General features: G+C 41.8%; 1 protein-coding gene across 3 annotated transcripts in view; it reads right to left on the reverse strand.

Annotated features, from left to right (window-relative positions):
- LOC140738475 (aldehyde dehydrogenase, mitochondrial-like) overlaps positions 1-13,101 on the reverse strand; it is a 53,524-nt gene that overhangs the window by 12,463 nt on the left and 27,960 nt on the right. For all 3 annotated transcript variants that reach the window (XR_012101381.1, XM_073065790.1, XM_073065791.1), the window contains 4 exons: positions 11,444-11,557; positions 3,895-3,997; positions 3,048-3,232; positions 1,038-1,202 (listed from right to left, as the gene is read on the reverse strand). Coding sequence is in view for 2 of the 3 variants with exons in the window: in XM_073065790.1 (XP_072921891.1) it covers positions 1,038-1,202; positions 3,048-3,232; positions 3,895-3,997; positions 11,444-11,557 (567 nt within the window). In the remaining variant the exon portion in view is untranslated. The remainder of the gene's footprint in view (positions 1-1,037; positions 1,203-3,047; positions 3,233-3,894; positions 3,998-11,443; positions 11,558-13,101) is intronic.

Below are 13,101 nucleotides of genomic sequence, written 5' to 3' on the forward strand. Positions count from 1 at the left end.
CCTATATCCCTTTGCAGCCTCTTTATATTCTTCCTGATCCAAATTCCATTTGCTTTGTTCTAATAAACTTTGACAGATGATATTTGGCCCGGAGCAACATTGTTGATATGGATCACATTTAGCTCAAAAGCCGATCCCTACAGTACACCCCTACTCACAGTCACCAACTTGTAAACAGTCTGTTTGTTCCCTCAATCTCTGTCCAACAACCAATTCACAATTTGCCCCAACTATTCCTCCTCCTTCTTAAGCCTGACACCAGTACTGGGGCATGAGCCACCAACAGCAGCTCGCCAGAGTCCTGTCTCCTAGGCCAATCTTTCAAGTCCAGTTGTAGCCCATCTATTTATCTTCTAGGCCAAGATCCTTCCTCTCTCAGGGATGAGGTGTTTGGAGCTTCTGTTGGTTTCTGTAGTTCTGTTTTTTTGTCGGATGGGATGCTAGCCCCATGCCCAATCCTCTTCCTTTTGCAGCTAAGCTTGGGACCATCCATGGTGGAGTTCTCAACTCCTCCTGCTCTAGCTCAAATAGAACAATCTTTCAAAAATCCAAATAAACCACAAAATTATTTTTAGTTATATCTCAAAGCACCTAAATCTCAAAAAATACATGTAAAAAACTTGGAAAATTGAAATATTACACAGTTTGGAAGACCTGTTTATCTCTGTAGTGCTTAGGACTCTTTTTACAGAGCCAAAAGTTACCTCAGTTTTAACATCTCATCCTAAATTATCTCATCAAACTACAGCCAACAGAGATTACATGTTTGTCATCTGATATGGAAATCTGAACCAAAGAAGTGAATAATAAGTGACAACTCCCCTTCGCCCTCGCACCACTATGAAGATGAAGAGGGAAATGTGGTGCCTAAAGCAGGTAATATAGTTTGTGTAAGGATACAACAAAAGAAGAGGACACATCAGATTGAAAGCAGTCTTTCAACTCAAATAATGCTACAACTGACTAAAACTGGAAACATAACACTTAAGTAAAATTTGCTGGTTAGTGAAACATAACAGCTGGGAGTATAGCCTTACCTCCTCTCTAGCAATGATCATTTCGTCTTTCACATCTCCAAACACAGTTGGCTGGATAAAATACCCACGATCTGCTGCCACTCCACCTCCACAAAGTAACTTTGCTCCTTCTTTCTTTCCAGTGGTAATATATCCCAGAATCTTGTTGAATTGTTCTTCGTCCACCTATAACAAACATAATTTGGTGCTAATAGTTGTTTTACTCAAGGGTTCCAGTGACCAACGCGAATGGCCAAAACTAAATGCTTTGTTGCAAGTCACGCTAACACACCGACAGCAAATTCCTAATATATGTAAAGGTTTATGGCAAATAATCTTAATTAAGAATATTGAACTATTTACATTTTAATGTCCAAGTGAAATTAATAAGTTTTTTTATGTGGGTACAATGATTATTTTTAATTTAACATCTTCTTTCCCTGTATTTTCTCATCTCATCTCAAATGTAGACAGAGTTAAATTCCTTTGGCACTAAGTTTGTTTCTAAACAAAGACTTTTAATTTATTTTTAAACTTTTATTTATTGAGATACAGCGCGAAATAGGCCTGCCAGCCCTCTGAGCCACGTCACCCTGCAATCCCCCAATTTAATCTTAAATTAATCACAGGACAATTTACAATGACTAATTAACCTGCCAACCAGTACGTCTCTGGGCTGTGGGAGGAAACCAGAGGAAACGCACGTGGTCACAGGGAGAATGTACAAATTCACTTGCAAATTCAGATGGCAAGAGTTAGCTGGTAATTCCAGCAATAAAGGTATCTCATAATCAGAATGTTTGACATATGTGTGAACTTTGTTATTCTGTGGCAACAGTACAGTGCAAGACTTTAAAAGTTACAAGAAGGAAGTAATGAAAAGAGGGCTTGTCCTGGATGATGAGAGTCTTTAATGATGTATCCTTCCTTCCTGAGGCACCAAGCTTTTAAATATCTTTTCTTCCTGATTAAGAATTTTGCCAGTTTGCAAATGATAACCATCAGTCACATCAAACACAAATTATTCCACTGAATTTCCTCCTCATAAATACATTTCTCTATTATGGCTTCATCGTTAACACACCCAAGGACAATAATTCACACAACAGCATGGCTGAGGCTGGTGTAAACACCTGTGTGAACTAGGTATGCAGGGCAGTGACTGGAGGTGGCCTATACTTTGGTATGAACTTCTTCCAGGTTTCAGAAGGGTTAACATCAGAAAGTTTACTGGTATATGATCTTTTCACAGCATAAAGCATTTTGTGGTTGTATTCATTTTTGATTTGACAGCCTCCATCGGTCAGATTTGACCATAAATATTGCATCCCAGCTGTGTAGATATGCAAGCCCAGGCAGTACCATATGGACAGTAAGCTGTGGCCCATGTAGCAAGCTGCTCTGCTCCATGTATCTGATGAATCTAAAGGGACGGATGCAGTTTGGTACCAGCAGCGTCGCAGGAGTTACCAGTCAGCACTGAGTTCAATGTAGGACTACCTTAGGGATTCCAGCTCTGGATTTTTCCCTTGGGGTTTACTCCCAAAGCCTTTCCCATGAGTGGGCATAGCTGCAGGGCAGCAGAGGTTTGAGATCAGAGTTTTCCTTCTAGATGAGCTGCCAACCATGACTGACAAGCTCCATCTCCCCGGAATGACTGGTTTTATGGCTCCAGTAACCTGCCTTTGCCCCTTCTCTTGTTAGTAGAAATGGTTCCACTGGGCTTAGTAGCTAAGTCACACGTGAAGCACAAGAGCTGGACTTGGTTGTTGGAGGCTAATTGAGTGCACGCCATTGGGAGCATTGACTGTAACAGCCTTAAGGAACCAATCATTTTATAAAAAAATAAAATAGAGGAAAACATAGCAGATTGATGGAACACGTTATTGATTTCCTATAAAGAAGAACGATCTCTGCCCAAAACATCGATGTCTATTCATTTCCATAGACGTTGCCTGACCTGCTGAATTCCTCCAGCATGTTGTGTGAGTTACTTTGGATTTCCAGTATCTGCAGAACCTCTTGTGTTACCTGTGGTCCTTGCTCATTCCTGGCGTCAAATGGATTTCCCACAGTACGAAGTTTTGCTCTTTCCACGCTCTTCTCTACAAATTCATCGTACACAGATTCTTGAACGTAAGTGCGTGATCCAGCACAGCAGCATTGCCCTTGGTTGAAGAACAGAGCTGAATGGGCCTCCTCAACTGCATAGTTCACTGGAGAATGGAGTAAAATCAGTTTGAATATTTTTAAATAAGCATTTGCTAGGAGGGAAGAAAACTGAAAACAATTGTCATTTTCCACTGAAAGAATGAAACACAAAACAAGTAAGATTTTTTAGTTTTCAGAATTAGCAAGACCTTTTCCAAGATCAATAACCTTCCAATTGTCCTTCACAATGCTAACACCTTACAAAAGCGGGGAATAAATACCACTTTTCATAATGGATCTTTACTTAGGACCACTTTGAATTAATAGTATTAGGAGCTCAGAAATTTTTAGAAGAGAAAGCAAAGAGAAATTTTCATTTTATTTTTCATTTGAAAAATACAACATTAAATATTTTAAAATGTATTTGTACACAAAGTTTTGTTAACATGTCAGATTGATCAGTTTTTATTTCAAAGGCCATGAAACACTGTTTCTGCCTTCACAGAAGCTACTGACCAGCTAAATATTGAGCATTTTTCCCTTTATAGCAGACTTACTGTTACAGTTTTTACCCTGACAAAGTTTATTGTAAACTTGTTTGGCTTTAACACTAAAAAAAAGCAGAATGAGACTGAACGTGGATTTTTCTCCCTCCTTCCTACACACTGATCCAATGTAATCACTAATGTGAAATTGTTCAATTTGCAAGTTAAGTAGCAATTCTTACCATCAGCATCAGAAAATATAATGTTAGGACTTTTTCCTCCCAGCTCCAATGTCACCTTTTTCAAATTACTTTTTCCTGCAGCCTGCTGGATCAGATGGCCTACCTACAAGAGATCACAAAAAAAGATTTAAACTTCTGCCTAAAGGGGATTAAAAAAAAAGTATAATAATTGTTCAAGAAACAATATATTACATATTGAGCAATACAAGACTACAGTTATCACTTTCTTTCCTTCTAGCAAATGTATTTATAAATGTTCTAAATTACCTCAGGATTGTATCAGCTTCTGAACTAGTGTAATACTTGAAATCTCTTAACATTAATATACAAAAAGCATTTGAATAGAAATACACAGACAGATTATATTGTATCAGTATATCATGCTATTTTGATAACAATGTATTCACTTGGCTGTCAACAGTTCAGTTTAAACCCTGTTACTCCTGGTGACAGAAGCAGCACACCAGCACGATGAGAGGATTAACCATAGTCAACCTGACGGCTACAATTCTAGAAACATTTTGTGTTTCTAGAGCTCACTGAAATTACTGGAATCACCAGGGGATAGTTGGCAGGTGAAGAAACTATCTTGATTCAAGGCTTTGGCACAAACTGATTGTAATTTATCTGTTGTTGGTGCGTGTACTCCTTTAAAAAGTGTAAATGAGTTTCAAGTAGCACAGGCTAATTTTAAAGTGGTACTGGCTTTTGATATTTGAAGCTCCGAGATGAGATGGCAAGTACTCAAATGTACTGTTCGTGTTGGCTGCACAGATTAATGTTAATTAGCTTGTAGAGTAGAGGTACTACCAGCATGGCTTAAATCTTCATCAACACCCTGTGCCCATCTGGACAATTTCAGGATGTTTTGCATTTATCTTCCAAAGTGTTTTGCAGTGTGGCTGTTACTCTGTGATTCAGAATCAGGTTTAATACCACTGGTATATGTCATAACATTTGTTATTATGCTGCAGCAGTATATTGCAATCATCATTATGCATCGTGTTATATGACTCAGGTGATCATGGTCTCATAACCATGATTGTTAACATAGAACCACAGAAACAAAGAAAACGTACAGCACAATGCAGGCCCTTTGACCCACAAAGCTGTGCCGAACATGTACTTACTTTAGAAATTACATAGGATTACTCATAGCCCTCTATTTTTCTGAGCTCCACGTAGCCATCCAGGAGTCTCTTAAAAGACCCTATCGTGTCCACCTCCATCACTGATGCTGGGAGCCCATTCTATGCACTCACTACTCCCTGTGTAAAAACTTAACCCTGACATCTCCTCTGTACCTACTTCCAAGCACATTAAAACTATGCCCTCTCGTGCTAGCCATTTCAGCCCTGGGGAAAAAGCCTCTGACTATCCACATGATCAATGCCTCTCATCATCTTATACACCTCTATCAGGTCACCTCTCATCCTCTGTCGCTTCAAGGAAAAAAGGCCATGTTCACTCAACCTATTCTCATAAGGCATGCTCCCCAATCCAGGCAACATCCTTGTAAATCTCTTCAATACCCTTTCTATGGTTTCCACATCCTTCCTATAGTGAAGCGACCAGAACTGAGCACAGTACTCCAAGTGGGATCTGACCAGGGTCCTATACAACTGCAACATTACCACTCGGCTCCTAAGCTTAATGCCATGGTTGATGAAGGCCAATGCATTGTATGCTTTCTTAACCACAGAGTCAACCTGCGCAGCAGATTTGAGTGTCCAAGATCCCAGAACAGATCCCCGAGGCACACCACTGGTGACTGACCTCCATGCAGAATATGACCCATCTACAACCACTCTTTGCCTTCTGTGGGCAAGCCAGTTCTGGATCCACAAAGCAATGTCCCCTTGGACCTCATGCCTCCTTACTTTCTCAATAAGCCTTGCTGAAATCCATATACATTACAACTACTGCTCTACCTTGATCCTCAAAAAATTTAATCAGGCTCATAAGGCATTACCTGCCTTTTACAAAGCCATGCTGAATATTCCTCATCATATTATGCCTCCCCAAATGTTCATAAATCCTGCCTCTCAGGATCTTCTCCATCAATTTACCAACCACTGAAGTAAGACTTACTGGTCTATAATTTCCAGGGCTATCTTTACTCCCTTTCTTGAAAAAGGGAACAACATCCACAACCCTCCAATCTTACAGAACCTCACCCATCCCCATTGATGATGCAAAGATCATCATCAGATGCTCAGCAATCTCCTCCTTCGCCTCCCACAATAGCCTGGGTTACATCTCATCCGGTCCCAGTGACTTATCCAACTTGATGCTTTCCAAAAGCTCCAGCACATCCTTTCTTAATATCTACATGCTCAAGCTTTTCAGTCCACTGTAAGTCATCCCTACAATCGCCAAGATCCTTTTCCGTGATGAATACTGAAGGGAAGGGATACCTCTGTTATCTTCACCAGTTCCATGCACACTTTTCCAATGTCACACTTGATTGGTCCTACTCTCTCGCGTCTTATCCTCTTGCTCTTCACATACTTGTAGAATGCCTTGGTGATTTCCTTAATCCTGTCCGCTAAGGCCTTCTCATGGCCCCTTCTGGCTCTCCTTATTTCTTTCTTAAGATTCTTCCTGCTAGCTTTATAATCTTCTAGATCCCTATCATTACCTAGTTTTTTGAATCTTCCGTAAGCTCTTCTTTTCTTGACTAGATTTCCAACAGCATTTGTACACCATGGTTCCCATACCTTACCAACCTTTCCTTGTCTCATTGGAACATAACTCTGCAATACTCCACGCAAATATCCCCTGAACATTTGCCACATTTCTTCCATATATTTCCCTGAGAACATCTGTTCCCAATTTATGCTTCAAAGTTCCTGCCTGATAGCCTCATATTTCCCCTTACTCCAATTAAATGCTTTCCTAACTTGTCTGTTCCCATCTCTCTCCAATGCTATGCTAAAGGAGACTGAATTGTGATCACTATCTCCAAAGTGCTCACCTACTGAGAGATCTGACACCTGACCAGGTTCATTTCCCAATACCAGATCAAGTACATCCTCTCCTCTTGTAGGCTTATCTATGTATTGTGTCAAGAAACCTTCTTGAACACACCTAACAAACTCCACCCCACCTAAACCCCTCACTCTAGGGAGATATTTGGGAAATTAAAATCTCCCACCACAACACCTTTCCAGAATCTGTCTCCCTATCTGCTCCTTGATGTCCCTGTTACTATTGTGTGGCTTATAAAAAATACCCAGTAGAGTTATTGACCCCTTCCTGTTCCTAACTTCCACCCACACTCAGTAGACAATCCCTCCATGTCTTCCCCCTTTTCTGCAGCCGTGACACTACCTCTGCTCAGCAGTGCCACGCCTCCACTTCTTATGCCTACCTCCCTGTCCTTTCTGAAACATCTAAAGCCTGGCACTTGAAGTAAGCATTCCTGCCACTCAGCCATCCGAGTCTCTGTAATGGCCACAACATCATAGCTCCAAGTGCTGATCCACACTCTAAGCTCATCTGCTTTGTTCACAACACTCCTTGCATTAAAATAGACACATTTCACACTATCGGTCTGAGTGCGTCCTTTCCTACCACCTGCCTATCCTCCCTCTCGTACTGTCTCCAAGCTTTCTCTATTTGTCAGCCAATCACCTCTTCCTCCATCTCTTCAGTTTGGTTCCCACCCCTCAGCAATCCTAGTTTAAACTCTCCTCAGTAGCCTTAACAAACCTGCCTGCCAGGGTATTAGTTCCTCTGGTATTCAAGTGCAACCCATCCTTTTTGTACAGGTCACTCCTGCCCCAAAAGAGGTCCCAACAATCCAGACATTTTAATCCCTACCCCCACTCCAATCCCTCAGCTACGCATTTATCCTCCACCCCACTCTATTCCTATATTCACTGTCACGTGGCACAGGCAGTAATCCTGAGATTACTACCTTTGTGGTCCTGCTTCTCAACTTCTTTCCTAACTCTCTGTAGTCTGATTTCAGGACCTCCTCCCTTTTCCTGCCTATATCATTGATAGCAATATGTACCATGACCTTTGGCTTTTCTCCTTGCCACTTCGTGATCGCTATCAGAAACATCCCGGACCCTGGCACCTAGGAGGTAAACTACCATCTGTGCTTCTTTCCTACATCCACAGAACCGCCTGTCTGATCCCCTAACTATAGAGTCCCCTATCACTGCTGCCATCCTCTTCCCTTCCCTACACTTCTGAGCCACAGGGCCAGACTCTGTGCCAGAGGCACAGCCACTTTCGCTTCCCCCAAGTAGGTTCCCACCCCCCCCCCCCCCAACAGTACTCATACAGGAGTACTTATTGTCAAGGGGAACAGCCACAGGGGTACTCTCTAGCGTCTGATTCCTGCCCTTCCCTCTCCTGAAGGTTACCCACTTATCTGTCTCCACAGGCCCTGAAGTGACTACCTGCCTATAGCTCCTCTCTACCACCTCCTCACTCTCCCTGACCAGATGAAGGTCATCCAGCTGCATCTCCAGTTCCCTAACACGGTCCCTAAGGAGCTGCAGCTCAACTCACCTGGTGCAGATGTGGCCGTCTGGGAGGCTGGGAGTCTCCCGGACTTTCCACATGTGACACCAAGCACAGAACACCGGCCTCACACACATTCTTCGTGTCTGTGTATTGCACAGCCAACCTACCTCTTCTCAACCCATTATCGCTAAAGCCTTCCTACTGTGTGTCTGCTCCTCTGGCACCTGCTCTATAAAGCTGTCTCCTTTTAAACTCTTCTCGCTGTTCTCACCGGCTGATGTCTACGTGCTTGCACAGTCGTGCGCCGATCAAACCGCTGAAGAAATAACCATCTCCCTTTAAACTCTTCTCACTGTTCTCACTGGTTGACATCCACGTGCTTGCACAGTTGTGCCCTGATCAAACCACTGAAGAATTGTTCTTGGCAAAGTTTTCCTACAGAAGTTACTTGCCATTGCCTTTTTCTGGGCAGTGTCTTTACAAGACGGGTGACCTCAATTATTATCAATACTCTTCAGAGATTGTCTGCTTGGTGTCAGTGGTCGCATAACTAGGTCTTATGATATGCACCAGCTTCTCATACAGCCATCCACTACCTGCTCCTAATCCTGATCAGGGTTTAAGCAGCTGCTACACCTTGCCCAAGGTAGTGGAGGGAAGGAGTGTCTTACACCTCCATTGATAGACTCATATCTCAACCCACCTCCCAACACTGCAATACATAATAATAAAAACTGTAAATTAAAATGTTTGTATATACAAGTTAAATTAGTGGTGCAAAAATAGAGGAAAAAATGTAGTGAGATAGTCTTCATGGGTTCAGAAATCAGATGGCGGTGGGGAAGAAGCTGTTCCTGAATCACTGAGTGTGTGCCTTCAGGCTCCTGTACCTCCTCCCTGATGGAAGCAATGAGAAGAAGGCATGTCCTGGGTAATGGGGGTTCTTAATAATGGATGCTACCTTTTGAGGCATTGCTCTTTGAAGATGTCCTGGATACTGGGGAGGCTCGTGCCCATGATGGAACTGTCTTTCACAACTTTGTGTGGCTTATTTCAATCCTGTGCAATAGCCCCCCTCCCAACCCAGATGGTGATGCAGCCAGTTAGAATGCTGTCCTTGGAACATCTGCAGAGAATTGCAAGTGTCCTTGGTGACATACCAAATCTCTTTAAACTCCTAATAAAACATAGCTGCTGTTGTGTCATTTTTGTAACTGCACAGATACGTTGGGCCCAGGATAGTTCTTCAGAGATGTTGACACCTAGGAACTTGAAATTGCTCCCCCTTTTCACTTCTGATCCATCGATGAGGATTGTTTAATCTATAAGTATTTATTGCAGAACATGTGCTTCTAAAATATGGATTTCTAAATGTAGTGGCAACTATTTTACTGAATTATTCATTATGACTATTTATTTAAGAGTCTTACAATCATCATTATGCACTGTGTTATATGATGTAGTGGTTCCTAAGGTTGTCATAGTCGGGGGTGGTAATGAGGGATAAGTTCCCACTACCTATAAACTACTCCAAATGGCATGTGACTCTAACAGCCTCTGACAACCAAGTCTAACTCTTGGCCTTCACGTGTGGCTTAGCTACTAAGCCCAGCGGAACTGTTTCTACCGACAAGCGAAGGGGCAAAGGCAGACCACTGGCACTTCAAAGCTAGTTGCTTTGAGCCATGGGAAAGGCTTCGGGATTAAACCCAGAGGAAGAAATCCAGAGCCGGGGTCCCTAAGGCAGTTTGATGTTGTTTACAACTTCACTCTGGCAACCTCTGCAATAACATTGGTGCCAAGCTGTATTGGAGCTTGCCCTTCCCTTGGACTACATCAGTGACATGGAGAGGGGGAACCTGCTGCATGGGCTGGTTCTTCAAATCTTCCCGCCCAGGGTTGCGCCCTGGAAAGGACACAGCCCACCAGAGGCACAAGCCCATGATCCCCTGGGATCGACAGCTGCCTACCATATGATGTAGGCAATCCTGGGCTCATGACCATGATTGTTCTTGGCAAAGATGACGTGAATAAGAATTGAATTTTAAAAAGATAAGTTTTGAGAGAAAATGTAATGAGAATTTAAAAGAAATTTATGAAAGACTAAACAATTTTCACGGGTATGTCAAAAAATGAAGTGGGTAAAAGTGTACCTTAAGAGCAAAGATAAGAGACATTACGGAGAAATAAGGAAGTGGTGAAGATATTAAAAATATTCTGTCGGGATCTTAAAATGACGAAGGTTCAAGCAACATATATCTAATTCTGTTTTGATATTTATTGCTTGCTTATTTATTAATGTTTCTTCTTTTTTCATTTGCATAGTTTATTGTCTTTTGTACTCTAGTTAAATGCCCCAGGTTGGGTGGTCTTTCACTGATTCTGTTATGGCTGTTGTTCTATAGATTTGTTGAGTATGCCCACAAGCAAATTAATTTCAGGGTTGAATATGTATGTACTTTGATAATAAAATTTACTTTAAACATGAGGAAGTCTGAAGATGCTGCAAAGCTAAAGCAACACACCCAAAATGCTGGGGGAACTCAGCAAGTCAGGCAGCATCTATGGAAATTAATAAATAGTCGATGTTTTGGGCTGAGAGCCTTTTTCAGGACTGAGAAAGAAGGGGGAAGATACCAGAATAAAAAGGTTGGGGTGGTGGGTAAGAGGCTAGCTGAAAGGTGATAAGTGAAGCCAGGTGGGTGGAAAAGGTCAACGGTTGGAGAAGAAGGAATCTGATAGGAGAAGAGAGTGGAGCATTGAAGAAAGGGAAGGAAGAGGGAACCCAGGGGGAAGTAATAGGCAAGTGAGAAGAGGTAAAAGGTCAGAATGGAGAATAGAAGAAGGATAGGGCGGAAATTGGTTTACCAGGAGAAACTGATACTCATGCCATCAAGTTGGAGGCTACCTAAACAGAATACAAGATGTTGCTCCTCTACCCTGAGGGTTGCCTCATCTTGGCACAAGAGGAGACCATGGACCAATATCAGAATGGAAATCGTAATTACTTTGAACTTTGGTTCATTTCTAAACTTCTATGTTAATTTGAAAGTGTTTTCAAACTGACCTCCGTGGATCCAGTAAAAACAACTTTATCTACATCCATATGGGAGGCAATAGCTGCTCCTGCAGTTGATCCAAAACCAGGAATGATATTGACTACTCCTGGTGGAAATCCAGCCTGTATTGAAGAGAAAAGGTGACACAGACATTAAGACAAAACAACTACCATTTTATTAATGGTCCAACTATACATAACAGCAAATACTGTTATCCATTACTATGTGTTGTATTTGCTTCATTAAAATTCAGGAAATTCTGTGTCTATGGATTCACTTTTAATGGTTATGATCAATACTCAACAAGCCTCTGACGACCTTCTTGAATATTTCAAGGCAAGAGGGAAGACTCCTCATCAGCATTAAAACAGAAAGAAATTCAACTTTAACCAATTAATTTAGGGACGGAGCCTTCTCGCATCACTAATGTCAGTTTGGGGAAATACACTAGGACAAGTGAATACACAATAATTGACAGTGTGGTGTCAATGAACAAAGGGACCTTGGACTATGCATCTATGGATCCTTAAATGTGTTAAGAGGTCAATGAAAGTTCTCTCAAAAGAGCTGTTGATAGTTTAGGGTTTGGATTCTGCACAAAAAAATGGAATGATGTTGTACTTTTGTATTAGAATAATGTGCAACTTCCTACAATCTTACATTCTCAGACAGGAGCTGCCTTCATCTGCCTGCTGGTATAGATGATATGCACTGGAGTTAAGGTATGCTATTGAGAAGCATAAATGTTCAGGAACAGAAAATGCTGGAACCACTCAACAGATCTGACAGCATCTGCAGGAAGACAAACAGTTAACATTACAGGTTGAAGATCCTTCTTCAGAATTGCATAGAAGAGAAAACAAGTTAGTTTGATGTGGCAGAGAAGGTGGGAGTGAGAGAAATGGATAGAACGAAGGAGATATCTGTGAAAGGGCGGCACCATGGTTGCCATCTTCAATCTGAAACATTAACTCTTTCTGAAGATACTGTCCGACTTGTTGAGTGTTTTGTTTCTAGCATTTGCTGTTTTGCTTTAAGCTTGCCAATGATAATGCTTTTGAAAGTCAAGAAGATAGTCAAGAGATTGTTGGGGATTCTCTTTGCCCAGTATTTGTGGAGTAAAGATGCTACTTTCAGCCATATTTCAAAAATTGCCTTGAATATAGTGCACTTTATTTATTGCTTGTTTTTGTTTATTTGTTGAGATACAGCATGGAATAAGCCCTTTGAGCCACGTTCCCCAGCAATCACCCGATTTAATCCTAGCCTAATCACAGGACAATTTATAATGACCAATTAACCTACCAACTACTACGTCTTTGAACTGTGGGAGGAAAGCAGAGCACCCGGAGGAAACTCACAAGGTAATTGGGGTTCCCTTACAGACAGTGGTAGGAATTGAACCTGGGTCACCAGCACTGTAAAGCATTGTGCTAACCACTACGCTACCATGCTGCCCCATGGGTTACTTCATTTGCAAATGGAGTTCATCAATCACTCCCACATCTACCCTTAAGATGGAAGGAAATTTATTAATGAAGCAGTAGAATATGGCTGGGCTGGGGGCAGGACCCTGAGGAACACCTTTACTAAAGTTTATTGATTTGTCCCATTCTGGAAATATCTTATTGCCTACCACCCAAGATGCAAGGATGCTTCGATCTAC

This window comes from Hemitrygon akajei, chromosome 14, assembly GCF_048418815.1.
Source record: "Hemitrygon akajei chromosome 14, sHemAka1.3, whole genome shotgun sequence".
NCBI lineage: Eukaryota > Metazoa > Chordata > Chondrichthyes > Myliobatiformes > Dasyatidae > Hemitrygon > Hemitrygon akajei.